Genomic DNA, 15006 nt, shown 5'->3' with positions numbered 1-15006 from the left:
TGGAAGGGGGTTATGGGGTGCTGTGGGGGGGGGGGTGGTAGGGGTGGGGAATGGGGGTGCACGGCTTGGGCTATGGGGTGCTATGGGTTGAGTGGTAGGAATGGGGGTGCAGGGAATGGGAGGCTGTGGGGGACACACACTGACCCCATAGCCCCTTTCCCAGCCTCCAGACAGGATCGCAGGATGCCGCCATCCCCCTGGAAGGATCGGAGCTGCCGGGTGCTGGCCCAGAGGAATCCCCGCGTGGCCCCTGTGGGTGCCTGGGTGGAAAGTGCCCCGGTGGGCCCGGAGCAGAGCTTGGCCTTTGTGAGTGCTGCTGGGGGTCCTGTGGGTGCTCACCCCCCTGCTTGTGCCACTAAACCCGGGGGGGTGGGTATTGAAGCTGCCAGTGAGCTTTTCTTCCCTCTGAAGGCAGCCAGAGCGCTGCTCCTAGGAAGAATTAATAGGTTTTAACGACTTCTAGGAGGGTCAGAAGCCACCACGGTGTCCATGTGGCCTGGCATCCCGTTCACACAAGCCCTCAGCATCTCCCTGAGCTGATTCCCCTCGAATGAACTGGATTTTTCTTTAGTAACACTTTGGGTTTAGCCATCAGTGAGGTGGGGATCCGGGCAGTGCTCTCATCAGCTGCTGTTGATGCCCTGATTATCCATACTGTGCTTTCTGCACTGTTCATTTTAGCTGGGCCTGTGGGTTTGCAACCTGTTACTAGAAGCTGCCTTCAGCACTGGCAGCACAGCTAAAACTCAGCAGGTTTGTGCCCCCCTTCCACCTCTTCCATGAATTTTCCTCACTATTTCTGGCTGTTCAATGATTTCATCAGTGCCAGGTTTGGAATTTCATGCTTATAGCTTTGCATTTGAGGTGCCTGTGCCACTCCTGACCCCTCCCTGTATCAATTCTCTTTGCTTTCCTGTTCATCCATAAAGGATGTTGGTGAATGAGATTTTATCCCATGTTGCTGGTTTAAAAGTAAAACTAAGTTGAGACTGGAGCCAGCCTCTGCTGTGCACTGTTAGAAACACTCCAGAACGTCTTTAGTGATGCTGATCTCAGGGATTCCTGCTTTGAGGGTTATCATAAGAGGACTTAAAGCGCATTAAATCCAGGCTGATGAGTTCAGTCCCCTGTAATTAATGTCTAAATGTTCCACAAGCTACTGCCCTTCGGAGATGATTTATTTCTACATTGTCATTTAAATCCTGAAAGGTTGAGATAATAAATGGAGATGAATCATCTCCATATTCCACACAGCTTCCATCTCACACGGGAGCCCAAGTCTTCCTGCCTGCTTGGGGGCCTTTGGAACTCCAGGTCCTCCCTTGGTGTTGGGCTTTCTGTGAGGTACACAGGCTCAGTGGAGCTTATTGAAGATACTTCTATAAGCCAGCAGATCGTATTAAAAGCATACCTGTTCATGCCTCCTGCATCAGAATTGCTGCTGAGGTTGTCAAAAGGAAGCAGAGCGAGATGGGGATGGGGTTTATATAGTGGTTTCCTCAAAAACAGCACAGGTTTCTCCTGTCTCGGTGCTCTCTTTAATTGTTCTGACCTTGCTGTGGTGCTGGTCACGTTCCTGGCAGGCAGTGGGATGTGGGGACCATCCAACCCCAAGCTGATTTCAGATCCCCCTTTTTTCTCCATCCCTTCAGACTCTGGTTTTCCTGCAGTGACAACCAGAAGAGTGATGCCAATTTTCCTTAAGCCATGGTGGTATCAGCAGAATTCCTTGGCATGGCTTCAAGTAAGAACCTGGGAAAATAACACAACTGATTGATTTATTTCATTTAGGTCATTGCTTTTAATCTTTTACTTCAGAGCCTTTGCTCTGCAAGCTCCTTCTTTGACATGGTTCCAGCATTAATGAGATCCGAGGCTGGCCTGCTCCTTTTGGATCTGGGCTTTGGGTATCTGAGCATCTTTTCACTGGAGCTGTGAGTTGATGGATGAGGCTGTCGCTTTCTTTCTCTGTGTGTTACAGCTGAAGCAGGAGGTGTGCACACTCTGCCCAGCTAGGTTCAGTCCAAGCTCATCATAATCCAATAGATGTTCTCCAAGCTGTTGCACAGATTTTGAAGCAAAACATTGGAGTTTTCTCCGAGTGCTGCTTGTGGCTGCAGGTGCAGGAAGGGAAGATGGAATAGGAGCAAAAATCATGGGAAATCTGCTTTCACCTCTTGCAGGCTTCAGCCTTTCAGGTGGAGGAGGAGCTGAAGAAGCAGCAGCAGCAGAAGGCGGCCAGGCTGAGGCGATTCCAGGGCGAGGTGAAGCAGAGGGTGAACCAGCAGGTCAGGATGAGAAGGAAGCTGCAGCTTCAGAGGTCCTATGAAGCAGTAAGTAGATCTCCATCCCTGCCTTGCCAGAGGCCTTCAGGAAAAACTGAAATCAGGGGGGAAAAAAACCCAATCAGACCTCAGGTCAGTGTGTTTGTAAGGAGAAATGAGAAACTGGTGGTCATAGCAGACCCCGTGGCCACAAGTAGTGTCCCCTTGAGCAAGGTCAGTCTGACACTGTCAGGCTCTGGTACTCGGGGAGCTTTAAGCCCTTTGCCTCCCTGCAGAAAGGTCACTGCTTCTCCTGGAAGCAGCAGAGTCCTGGTGTCCTGGGCATGGAGTTAAAGTATAGCCAGAACTGTGAAGGATGTGGATGTCTCCTTGTTGCACTTAAAGCAGTTTATTCCTGCTATTCCCTTTTTCAAGGCAGACATAGTTCACAAGCAGCACTTCCATGCTGTCTCCACATTCCAATTTACCCCCATGGGCTTGTTTTAGATGATCCTTGTGAATATATTTAATCCTTTCTATTCTTAACTGCCAGGGAGACTTGCCAGAAACTGACTGTGGAGCAAGAAGGGAATGCCCTGGAATATTAGTGGTTTGGGCCGTCCCTGGGGTGTTTGGGCTTTTTCCATGGCTTGGGAGTGTGGTTGAGAGAGGCTGTGCTCACGTCACTCCTCTTGCACTCCTCCAAACTAAAACCCTCCACAGCATGATGACTCTGTGCCCATCCCAAGAAATGCCATCAAACGGAGCCAGCAGCTCCCATGCAGCATGTGTTAATCATGGAATCATTTGGGTTGGAAGGAACCTTAAAGCTCACCCAGTTCCAACCACTGCCACAGGCAGGGACACCTTCTATTAGAGCAGGTTGCTCCACAGGCCCTTGTCCAAAGCCCCTTTTTAGCTTTCTTGTAGCTGTTCAGGAAGCTGCTCCAAGGTCTCCCTGGAGCCAGGACCTCACCACCCTCATGGTGGAGGTTATGTCCCATTATCCATAGCTGTGTCCTGCAGGCAGAGCGGGAGAGCTGTGTGGCTGTGCAGTACGCAGGCTCCGCGCTGCGCCGGACCAGGATGAACACGTGCCTATTTCGGAGCCTTCCCACATCCACCATCGGCATTCCTAGTGCTCCTCATGCCATCTCGGTGCCATGGCAAGGGGAGCAGGATGAGCCATTCCAGCAGCATGCTGCTGAGGTGAGTAGTTCCTCTCCTGGGTTTTCCAGCCTTGCTTCCTCAGGCTGGATGCTAGTGGTTTGAAAGGAGGACAGGCAATGTTTCCTTTTCCAGCACATTCCTAATTCACTCTGTTGCTGCAGGTTGCCCAGAGAGGTGGTGGAAGCACCATCCCTGGAGACATCCGAGGCTGTGGATGTGGTTCTGGGCAGCCTGGCCTAGTTGAAGATGTCCCTTCTCATTGCAGGGGGTTGGACTAGATGACCTTTGAAAGTCCTTTCCAACCCAAACCTTTCCATAATTCTATGGATACAGTGAATTTTCCCTCCCCATGCAGACTTGTTGCTGTGTTGTGTCGCATAGGTAGCACTAGGTGGTGCCACCTCATTGCATCTGATCTCCTGCGCACCAGGAATGTGGGATCTTGGAAAACCTGCTTTTGGGACTGTTTAAAGCTTCCTAATAGTCATGCTTATGCTGCATCTGGCATTTCATAAAGTTTGTTCACCGAGGAGCTGGGGTTGTTCCAGTTGAAGCACCACCTGGGGTAGAGAATCACTTCTGGCTGGATACTGGGTGGGACAATTGGGAATCTGGGGCTTCTGGCATCACAGCAAAGTGGTCTGGGAGCAGGTGATCTGTAACCAAGCCCTTTACCTTGCCTGGACTGGGATTTCAGTGCACTGGGACAGCTCTGGAAATCCCTTCGGGTTGTAGGTTCCCTGATGCCTGTTTATAAAGCTCATTGTGTGTTAAGCTTTTATCCCTTTGTAAAGCACTTTGGTCAGGACAGGGCACACTGGGAGATCTCTTCATTGCAGCTGAACTTCTTGGTGCTGCCCGCACAGAAAGCAGTTGGCGATAACTTCATGTCTCTTTTCTTCACCTTCCCTCCTAACACAGCTGAGCAAAACCATGAAGCACATTCGGCACAGGCTGGCGTCCTGCAGGACTGTGCCTCAAGGAGCAGGTCCCCCTGAACTCCCTGGTGGTTTCTGGAGGCAGGAGGTGAGTGAGGGCTGCCTGGGGTGGGTAAGAGGAAGGAGCTTGCGAAGCCTTGGCTTTAATTATCAAATCCAAGGCATAGTTCAGTGAGTTTCTTCAGCAGAAATGAAACAAACTGAGCTTTTGTGACCCACCTGATGTTTAGCCCATGGATTTTGGTGGCCCGAGGGCTGTGTCCCCACTATTCTTGCAGAGAGGGCAGCAGGATGATGTGGGTGAGAACGTCTCTGTTTGCAGAGATTTAAGAAGAGAAGCTAAAAAAAAAGAATTCAAAGAAGACTTTTTAAAGGCTGAGATTGTGATCTGGGTGTCTGGGAGGAATGTGCTGATCAGCCCTCCCCTGAGGTGCATTTATTCCTTCAGCAAACCTCAACAACTCCTTCCCTTGCATCAGTCCCTTGTTTCATGTGGGTGGCAAAGATCGGGAGGTTTTCCTCACCCAGGACTGGCTTCTGGTAGAGGATTGTTGGCAAACATCTCCTTTCCTCGAAGCAGTGCAGAGAAGCCGCATAAGGTCAGTCCCGAGGGCCTCACCTTTTATTCCATTGAATTTCATCCTGCTTTTGTCACTTCAGCTCTCAGGAGCAGCTTTATGTGGCAGCTATTGTCCTGCTTTCTGTGTCAAGACCTTTCTTAAACTGATGTACTTTGTCCATCCTGCAGAACACCAGCAGTGACCCAACCTGGTATTTTGTCTCGCTGCCTCCTCCCGAGCCAGTTTCCTGCCTGTCTTGCAATTCTTCATTCCCATCTCTTTCTCGGGTTCATCAAAGGTGAAGTACATCTTGGCTGGCTGTTATCTTGAAAATACCTTTTATATAAGGGCTGGTCTGGCTCTTCCTCCTCTGTGTACTGTTGGATTTGTGTTTAAGGAAGTTAGCTTTGCCATCAGGAGTTACAGAAACAGCCTAGTTATGAGCTCGACACCTTTGTTAGCTCTTTCTGACACTACAGGTACCTTCTCTTTGAGTCCTGAGTGCATTCAGCAAGGTGGAGTGATTCATTACTACACTGTTAGGAGCACTAAAGCCTCACATAAATAATGCAGCTGCCCATGCAGGCCAGAGGGTTACAGAAGCAAGAGAGTAGAGAATAAAATGCTCTGCTACTAACCTGAGTCCTTTGAAGGTTCTCGAGGAGGGACAGCAGCTTGTTCCCTTCTCTTCACGTGCAAAAAGCTGCCCTGAACTTAACCACCCTGTAACTGCTGCTGGAGTGCACTGCCTTGCCCTTTGCTTTTGTCCTCCTTGGATTTCCTGGTGCTATATGTTCCAGCTGATTTCCTTCATTTGAGCCCAAGCATGTTTAGCATGGCTTGGTGGGGTCAGTAAATGGAGTCAAGGTGCCAGGCCAGTGGAGCCCACCTTGTTCTTACTCTGTTTTTGTGCAGTGAACTCCTGAGCCTGAATCAGGGGAGTGTTTTTAATCAGTATTGCTTCTTCCATAGAAGAGTGTTATCTAATGGGTATCTCCTCACACAAGTTTAAATTAGGCCATGCCAAAAGCTGGGTTAAAACTAGGCTGCCTCCTGCTGCACCTTGCCTGGGGCCTCTCTCTTCTGTTGCAGGAGAAAGTCAAACCAGCTAGACATGACTTGCTCTTGACAGATTTATGCTGGTTGCTGCCTATCTTGTTTTCTAGCAACTTACAGGCTGTTTGCAAAGTGATTTCCTCTTCTTTTTCCATTAGACAGGCTAAAATCTTCTCTTTAACACCTCCTTTCCCCCTCCTTTATTTAAAGGTAGACTCTTACTGCACCCTTTTCTGATAACCTGGACCTCCACAGATTTTGGGGCGGTGGAAGCTGTTGGCAGCTTGTCTGCCTTTCCTGGCAGTAGCCTAGGGCAGCTTCTGCCTGCTTCAAACCTCGGCAAGGAAGAATCTGACTTTCTTCACAGTAATAGTCCAAGCTTTTTGTTACTGCTGCCCGTATCCCAGAGCAAGCCCTGGGCTGAGCACTGGTGCCCAGAAGCATAAACTACTGTTGTTGGTGGTGTCCTCTGATAACTGTCCTTCTGTCCTTCTTGAGTAGCCTGTCCTTTAGTCTCTCTTCCTGAAGCCTGACTTGTTACCCTCATCCCTCCTGTTTCACTTGGAGCGCTGGCCTTTCTGGCACTTCTTTTGATTTTCTGTCCCCACGTGCTTGTGTTGTCTCCTGTGTGATCCCTTCTCTGACCCGTGCTCCGCTTCCTCCCTGCTCACATGGATCATGGGCACAGAAAGAACTTGAGGCTTTGCCAGGGTTGTCCACACTGTGTTGTTTGCCTTCCCAGGTACGTTGCATTTGCTCACTTTAAAGGGAATGTTACTTCTCCTTCACTCCTGTTTTCTGCATTTTCCTTCTTTTTCCCTTCCCTCTGAAGAATTGCATTCCCCATGATGAGTGATCCACATTCACAAAATCATTACTCTTCCCGTCTCCCAGAGATGTTTTTCGTAGGTCAAAAACATCCAAAGGGTTTCTTCCCTGCTTTCCCAAGCAGATACCTAGATGGTAATCACAGGGAAATGACCTGTCCAGGAAGGGTTTCAAATGATCCTGTTCACCAAGCCTTTGCTTTCAGGTTTTGGTAGATGGTTGAAGGTCCCCAGTGTGATAGCACCCAAATTCTTTTTCACCACTTATCATTCCCTAAAGTTGGTGGTTTTGCCACAGTTTCCTTTCCTTCTACCTTTGGGGCTTCAGAGCATCCTTAGAAAACGATAATATTCCTCTCCATTCCCTTGTCCTCACCAAAGCAGCTCTTCTGTGTTGTGTTTCTGTCACAGCTGCTGAAGGGACAGCACAGCAGGGGAAGAAAAACCGCATTCCTGGCTCCAGGCTTGCTTCTGGCATTTGGATTTCTTAGTTTGTAGGAAACAATCTGCTGCCTCTCAAAATATTGCTAATTGTCGCCAGGGAGCCAGCCCACTTACCATCTGAAGGAGTGTGCTGAGTGTCACTCCAGAGATCCCACCATCCACCAGTGCCTTGTGGTTGCGGAACAGTGCCTGGAGAGGTCTTTTCCTTGTCTCTCCTTCACCCCACACGTCTGTTCCTCTGGTTCTGCAGTTGGTAGGAATGTTGGCACTTGCCAAATTCAGATCTTCTGCCTCTCGTGCCCTGTGGGGATGCTGGAGCATGTTGGGCCAGATCTCAACTGACTCTACAGAACAAGCACCCTCAGGTTAGAGCTGCTCCTTATCCAAGGGTGTTGAATTAGCCCTCAGCACCACAGCAGCCACATTTTAATTCCATGTTTACACCCTTCTTCTCCAGAAACCAGACTCTTGCAAGGTGTCTGGAGAAGATGAGAGTGAGGAGCTGCTGCTGGCAGGACAACACAATCTTCCAGCTGAACTGCAAGGCCAGGAGACAGTCCCTCCTCAGGCTGAGCAAGATGACAACTTCTACATCAAAATTGAGTTCAACAAGGTGAGACTCACACGAGGCTGGGCCAGTTGGTCTGAAGGACTGGAAGGGAAGGAGCTGGCAGGGACAATTCCTGTGCCTGGAGCTGGTGGGACACCTCCCTTAGAGGTGGTGTGAATCTGTCTGCTTGGGAGGACTGAGCTAGAGTCAGCCAGGGTGGAAAAGACCTTTAAGATCATTGAGTCCAACCATTCCCCAGCACTGCCAAGGCCATCACTAAGCCATGTCCTTGAGTGCCACATCTACGCTGTATGTGAACACTTCCAGGGATGGTGACTCCAGCACTGCCCTGGGCAGCCTGTTCCAATGCCTGAGCACCCTCTGGGGAAGGAATTGTTCCTCATCTCCAGTCTAAACCTCCCCTGGTGCAGCTTGAGTCTGTTTCCTCTTGTCCCATCCCTTGTTCCTTGGCAGCAGAACCCAACCCCCTCCTGGCTCCATCCTCCTGTCAGGCAGTTACAGAGAGCAATAAGGTCCCCCTGAGCTTTCTGTTTTTCAGACTAAGCCCCTGTCAGGTCCCTCGGCCATTCCCCATCACACTTGTGCTCCAGGCCCTGCACCAGCTCTGTTGTCCTTCTCTAGATGATCTTTTGTTTTCAGGCCAACTTCCCTTAAGTATCTGAGCGTGGGAGTGTTTGACTCTGATTACCTGGAGTACTTAACAAACACTAGGTGGTGATTAGTTCAACTAGGAGCAGAAATACTGGCTTGACAAATCTTGAGTAGAGGTGGAGGTTCATGCTGAGGTTTTGGCTGTTGAATTCCCCTGGCACTTTTGGTATTTATATTATCACTCTTTATGTTATTGTTTTTCGTGCACTTCACATAGTTCATAATGAAGCTTGGGATGAGGAGGTGTGAATCCATGTTTGAGCTGCACCAGAAACGTCCTCCAGGGATATCTTCAGAAGTGTTTAGACAAAACTTTGGTGCTCAGGCTCCTGCATGAAGATGTCACGTGCATTCTGTCTGTAGCCACCCAAAAAAGGCACAGCTCCCGGGTGGGTTACTCCACTGAGAACTGTAGGAACCATGTGTAGATGACTCACTTCCAGTGAGAAGTGTACTGCTGAGTGAAGAAACTTGACTGTAAAAATGCTGACGCTGCTCTCTTACATCATCTTCCAGTTCTGTGATGGACCAGTGAAGGAGTCGAGCTTGCCTGAGCCATCCCAGGGGTTGCACACTGATCACCGTGTTCCCCTCGTCCTCTGGCCTGGGGTAGACCAAGAGGAAACCAAGAAGCAGGTTTGTCCACTGGAGCCAAGTCCTCATTATTTCATTTCAGGACTCAGAGGTGTTGAGCCCCAGGGGATGTTGTCAGCTCAAGAGCAGCCTCAATGTCTGGAGCATCTTCCTGGGTTTAAGTTTGTCTGTGCTGATGGTGCCTCAGGTCTTGGGCAAACCTACCAGGTTCTTTTTAAGGTCCATCATGACCACAAGTGCAACTATTACATCCTCCTCCTGCAAGATCTGGGGTCTGAATGACACTGAAGGGCTGGAGGAGAAACTTTTTGCCTAGCAAAACAAAGGTGTTCTTTTCTGTGGCTGCAGGAGTGGAGAGAAGCTGCCAAAAATGCCCAGAAAAAGAGAAAGGAGCAAACCCCACTTTATCTTGGTTGGGAATACTGCTGGGAGTATGAAGCTTTCTCCCATCTCAGCACCTAACAGGCCTGATGCTGGGTGCGTGCATGTGGCCATGAGCTCATGCTTATCCAGGCGATGCAGAGAGACAATGTGTATCTTGGATGCCTAAAGGAAATGATTGTCTTTTCCTGCTTCCCTCTTGACATGAGGAGGAACACTGCCCTCTTCTTCTGTGGGCTTTCTTGCAGCTTTACAGCACAAAACTCAAAAGGACTTTGGACAAATTGCGTTTTGTTTTTGTTCTTTATGTGCATTCTCCAACAAGCTGCCCCCAGATCTGCCTTCTAGATGGTGGTGGCAGCTGGGGCTCCTCAAGCTGCTCCTTCCCCCCTGGCAGTTCCCTCTGCCCTTTGCTTTTTATCTCTCTGACTCTGATCCACCCAGAGATAACTGGTTTTGCAGCACTCCCTCTTGTGTGTTTTATTCCCATCCAGCTTTCTTCACTTGCAGCCTGGTGATCTCTCCTGCTCCTTTATCTCTAGCTGTATGGGGCTCTCACTGCTGAGGTGGACAAACCCAGCCCCAAACTTTTGGTGTTGATGAGGAAATCTTAGACTTTGTGGCATCATGGAGATCAGACTAGCTGTATACTGACTGCAGGTGGGAGGCTTTGGTGTGAGCTTTAGGCAGGAGTTAAGCCAAAGCCCAGACATTGAACCTCTTCTTGAGCTCAGTATGGGAGTTGTTTCCTGCAGGGCATTGGATTTGTCTCAGCAGTGACTTTGCCACCTCTGTGATTCTCCTGCAGGCAATGGGTCCAGCTTGGTGCTATGTGTCCCTGTTTATTTGGAGATAAAGCTTCCAGTGAACCACAGAGAACCAGTGGTCCCCAGTGGACCAAAACTCTTGGACTATAGCTTGTAGTGCTCTGGTGAAGTGGGTTGAAATGGGAACCAGGTGTTTTACCTGCAGGAATATGGGAGTTCAGGATGTTGTCAGGTGGCAGAGCTTCCATCCGAAGGCATTGTCAGCTGCGGGATGCTGGTACAAAGCTCTCTGATGCTCCAAGATGTCTTGGTCCTCCTCTCCCACCATCTTTCCAGCTTCTAAGTCCTGGGGCATGTCCACCAGGAAGTGTTTGAGGCTTTCTTGGGGAAGGAGCAAGGTTTCTGTCTGCTCCAGGACCAAACTGAGAGCTGGTATCACTCAGTATCAACCCCAGATGTCCTCCTCAAAGGTGCCTGTTCTTCCCTGCAGCGGCAGGATGAGTACCTGCGGTACAGGCGCCTCTTCATGAGCATTGAGCGTGAGCAAGTGAAGGAACAGCAGAGGCAGAAAGAGAGGCAGAAGAGAATTACCAGGTGAGTACATGCAGATGAGCTCCAGCCCTTTGGTATTCCTTACTTTATCCCAGGGCCCTTCCTAAGGCTGGAAAGGTCTCCTGTACTTGTCTGGCTTATCCCTGGGTGTATTGTGCCCAATCTGTTAACCCTGGGGTAGGATTCACTTGACCAACCCCTCCAAGAGATACCTTTGGGCCTGTCTTGTGCTGAGTTTGTGCTGTGAGCTTGTGGGCCTCTCTTGTGCTGTGTGTCAGTCCTTCAGAGATCTTCAGCACTTCTTCACCCACTGAGTCCCAGTGCTGGAGTAGGGAGCCGAAACATCAGGCTGGGAGTGTTGCATCTCACCAAACTGTGGCTCCTTGGAACAGATTCCAAAAGCCTGTACTGCAGTCCAGGTTTAGAACTTTGGGGTGAGGTCACATTGTTAAACTGATCTTATCTATGTGGGTTTTAATATCAGACCCTTCACCCTCACAGCTATAAATGTGTATAGTGTAATAAAAGGATTTACTAGCACTTGTTCCAGAGTTGAAACCTTGGTGTGAAAGTCTCAGCACTTGGTTTGGTGGTTTAATCATCTTCTCCCTTACCAGGGGTTTGTTAAGGAGGAGCTCTGCAAACTCAAAACAGGAATGAGACTTGGAATGTTTTCCCTCTGTTTGCTCTAAAACAAACTGATGTAGGTCTGACTGTGTCTATCCCCAGCTCTGCAGTGGGCAGGTTTTGTGGGAGCACTGGGGGCAGGATTCCCATGGTCACTTTGCACAGAGGAATTGCCAGGCTGAAGGATACAGCTCCTCCAGCCACATTCCTGACATGTAACTTGGAGATTCAGAGGCCTTTTCCTGCCCTGGGAGCGCTGGTGAGACACCAGGGACTTCCTAGTCATGGTGATAGCCTTTTATGTTCTATCTCTTCCCCAGTTGCAGGGGAGCTGCAGGCTGCAGAGGTGGCTTTGTACTTAGTATAAAGCCTTAAGTTGGCCTTGGCCTGTATTTCTATAGGAGCAGATTTACGGTGCTGTGGCTCAGGCTCTTAATATAAAATACATTTTTGAGTGTAGAACTTGTCTGGAGCAGTTTGGCTTTGGTGTTTTCCTTCTGGATGGAAGGATTTGACCTCCCCATTGCAGCAACATCCAAAGTGTCTCATTTGATCACATTTTTGGCTCCTACCCAGCCTGGATCTTTTATTTTTAAGTCCTTTTGGCAGGGATCAGCCCGTGACATGTTATTGCATTTGCAGGAATGAAATGGCAGATGCTTCAGTTTAAAGTCTTTGTGCTTCATAATTGGCGCTTTATCAAGGGAACGTGCTTTGTGCTTGGTGTGTGACTTCCACAACCCAAACTCCACTGGAAGGGCTGTGTAGGTGCAAGGAGACAGAAGCAGAGGGAGATTTGGTTAAAAATGCCTGTTTTGGAATAGATGTGGGATCCTTGGAGTGTCTCTGATGTACCCAGTGGTCTTCTGCAGCCCTGGAAGGTGCAAGGACAGGTTGTGATAAGACCCAAGCTGTCCATGATCAAAGTCGAAAGTGGGGAAGTGGAGCTGTTGGTCCTTTCTGGTGGCTGTTAGAGCCCAGGCACTGCTCTTGGTTTCAAGAGGACAGAAGAGCAGCTCTTTTGGGGAACTGCAGGTGGCACTTCCAACAGGAGCACATGGGAACAGGATGCAGGAGGGAGCTGGAAGGAGAAGTCTGTGGTGGGGAGAAAACCAGCAGGCAGGAGGAGGTCAAGGGCAGGAGAGCATTCCCAGGCTGGTGTTTCTATGGTGGGGACGAAAGGAGGCCCCCCTGCAGCCCTGTGTCCAGCTCTGGGGCAGCAACACAAGAGGGATGTGGAGCTGCCCAGAGAACAACTGGCAGAAAATGGAGGCTGGATGGGGAAGCTCCTTCTCTAAGCACGTGTGTGCTTAATCCTGCAGGATTAAGAGCAAGAAGGAGAACCAGCGGCGGGCAGCAGAGCAGATGATGCAGGAGGTGCCTGAGCAGCAGGAACCCTCCTCAGGTGCAGCAGCCTCTGAGAGCCTGGCCCAGCTTGAGCTGGAGGAGAGGAGAGTGAGGAAGGTGAAGGAGAAACAGCAGCGAGATAAGGAGTCCATGAGGTATGGCCAGGTCCCCTATCCCTGCAGTGAGCCGGGTGTTACTTCCAAATGTGAATGTTTCACCCCTTGCAGGTACATGGAAGCTCTCAGAGCCCAGATGAGGGAGAAGATCAAACTCTCCAACATTGATTTGCCCCCACTGTGCTCCTGTGGGTCTGATTTCTGGGATTCCCACCCGGATACCTGTGCCAACAACTGTGTCTTCTACAGAAACCACCAAGGTAGGAGCTCTTGCCTCTGGAGGGATCCCTTATTATACTTTGTTCAGCAATAGTGCTTGAATCTGGAGCAGAGCTTGGAGAAACACCTGCAGAGCAACTGGGAGTTGTTTTATAGTGGGGGTAATGGAGAAACAAGCCTTTGTATAAATTCTTTGGCTTTCATAGAATCATGGAATGGTTTGGGTTGGATGGGACCTTAAAGCTCATCCAGTTCCAACCCCCTGCCGTGGGTAGGGACACCTTCCACTAGAGCAGGTTGCTCCAAGTGGGATTTCATCAGAGCAGAGTAGAGGGGCAGAATTCCCTCCCTTGACCTGCTGCTCACACTTTCATAGTGCTTCCCACTTCAGAACATCCAAGCAAGCCTGTGTAAAACTGCAGGCACATGGAATTACCTTAACACCAGTTCTTCTCCCTGAGGTTTGCAGTAAAGGGCTGAAGCTGAGCCCAGTTTTGGGCCACAAGAAGTGCTTCTATCTCCTAACGCTGGTTCTGTGCCTCTCTCCTCTCAGCCTACAGCCGTGCTCTGCGGTCTCTCATCTCATCTTGTGACCCCCTGGATGGGAGCTCCTCGACCACACTCCCGCTCCGAGGCCTGGCCACGCTCTGCACTCGCTCAGGGAGGCGTCTGTGATGGGAGAGCTCCATGTGTGTGTCCCCTCCATGGATACAGCCCTGTGTGTGTCCTCATCCATGTATCTCGGTGACTGTTAGAAGCAGGGAGCAGGGAGGGCTGTGCCCTCTCCTGCCTGTCCTTCTGGCCTGTGCCTTCTCACTTGGGGTGAGGTTTTTGGCTCCATGCACGTGGGGACAGTGGCTGGAGTGAAGGAGCTCAGTTTAGGGGCTGGCACTGGATTTGTAGCTTGGGAATAAACTGGTTTTAAGGGTTTGTCTCCTTTGGAGTGTGAAATAAGGAGAAAGTAGACACCTGGGATCAGTATCTGTTGGGGTTGTTCCTTCCCGTTCCATTCCCCTGTGGCCTCATGCTCCAGAGCTAGCTATTTACTGTTCCTTTCCTTTTTTCCACATGAGGACCTCATCCACTAGCTTCTGTTTTACTCTAGAAAGGACCTTTTTCCTAGGAACAGTCTGTAACTTCCAGGTGAGCACTCTTTGCCAGGACCAAGATTCTTTTGGACCAGAGATGTCACCATGTTGGGTAACATGTTCTTGGTTGCACCATAACCCATCATGAATACCTTCTGCTTGCTGCCACCTCTCCAATATTAACCACGGCAGGAAGGGCAGGCAGCCGAGCATGTCGCAGCCTTCCTTCTCCCCATTCATCCCTCTGGGATCCCACTCCTGAGGGATCAGGAGGCACCAGGCCAGCGGATGCTCCTCTTCCCCCCTGGACAATCATTCACGACTCTTCCACAGTGGCTGATGCTGTTTATTAACTGCCTTTTGCGTCAGGAGAAGACCCTATGGAGCTAATGCAGGGTGCTGAGGGACCTGGGCAGGATCTGGCCTGGGAGGTTTCCATGTGTGCTAGGATCAGGGAAGTGAAAGGCTGAAGTTGCAGCTGTGGGTTTTAACTGATTTCAGGGCAGGGCCTTGTTCCCGAGCAGCCAAGGACAAGTGTTGCCTTGGCAGGGCCCCAGGCGCTTGCTCACACCCTGGTCACCCCTGTTCCCACCACTCCAGAGGGGCTCCCAAAGGGCTTTTGGCTGGTTTAGGGTTAGTGCTTAGCTCAGAGGACTGATGGCTGAGTAAAGCCCTTGCTGCTCCTCAGCCTCACAATCAGCCCATTGCTCGGCTCCATTCTAGTGGATCCCTTGGTGGAGGGGGGGATTTCTCCTGATGTGAAACCCAAGGGGAGGGAGAGCAGGACCCCTAAATCCCTGCAGTTAAATCCCAAAGCAAGGCTGGGCAGGCTTA

The 15006-nt window shown here is 50.2% G+C and overlaps 1 protein-coding gene across 1 annotated transcript; it reads left to right on the top strand.

Annotated features, from left to right (window-relative positions):
- The first annotated feature begins 140 nt into the window (after positions 1-140).
- CCDC15 (coiled-coil domain containing 15) lies at positions 141-13871 on the top strand. The gene is made up of 10 exons (XM_062608736.1): positions 141-306; positions 2184-2333; positions 3291-3473; positions 4356-4460; positions 7717-7872; positions 8998-9117; positions 10714-10817; positions 12725-12904; positions 12977-13125; positions 13638-13871. The coding sequence occupies exons 1-10, from the start codon at positions 184-186 to the stop codon at positions 13757-13759; spliced, it is 1392 nt and encodes a 463-aa protein (XP_062464720.1). The 5' UTR covers positions 141-183; the 3' UTR covers positions 13760-13871.
- Positions 13872-15006: the final 1135 nt, after the last annotated feature.

This window comes from Pezoporus occidentalis, unplaced genomic scaffold, assembly GCF_034315485.1.
Source record: "Pezoporus occidentalis ecotype Australia unplaced genomic scaffold, CSIRO_AGI_Poc_V1 ctg130, whole genome shotgun sequence".
NCBI classification, from domain to species: domain Eukaryota; kingdom Metazoa; phylum Chordata; class Aves; order Psittaciformes; family Psittacidae; genus Pezoporus; species Pezoporus occidentalis.
Note: the sequence above shows the minus strand (reverse complement) of the source record. Positions and strands in the feature narration are given on the sequence as shown.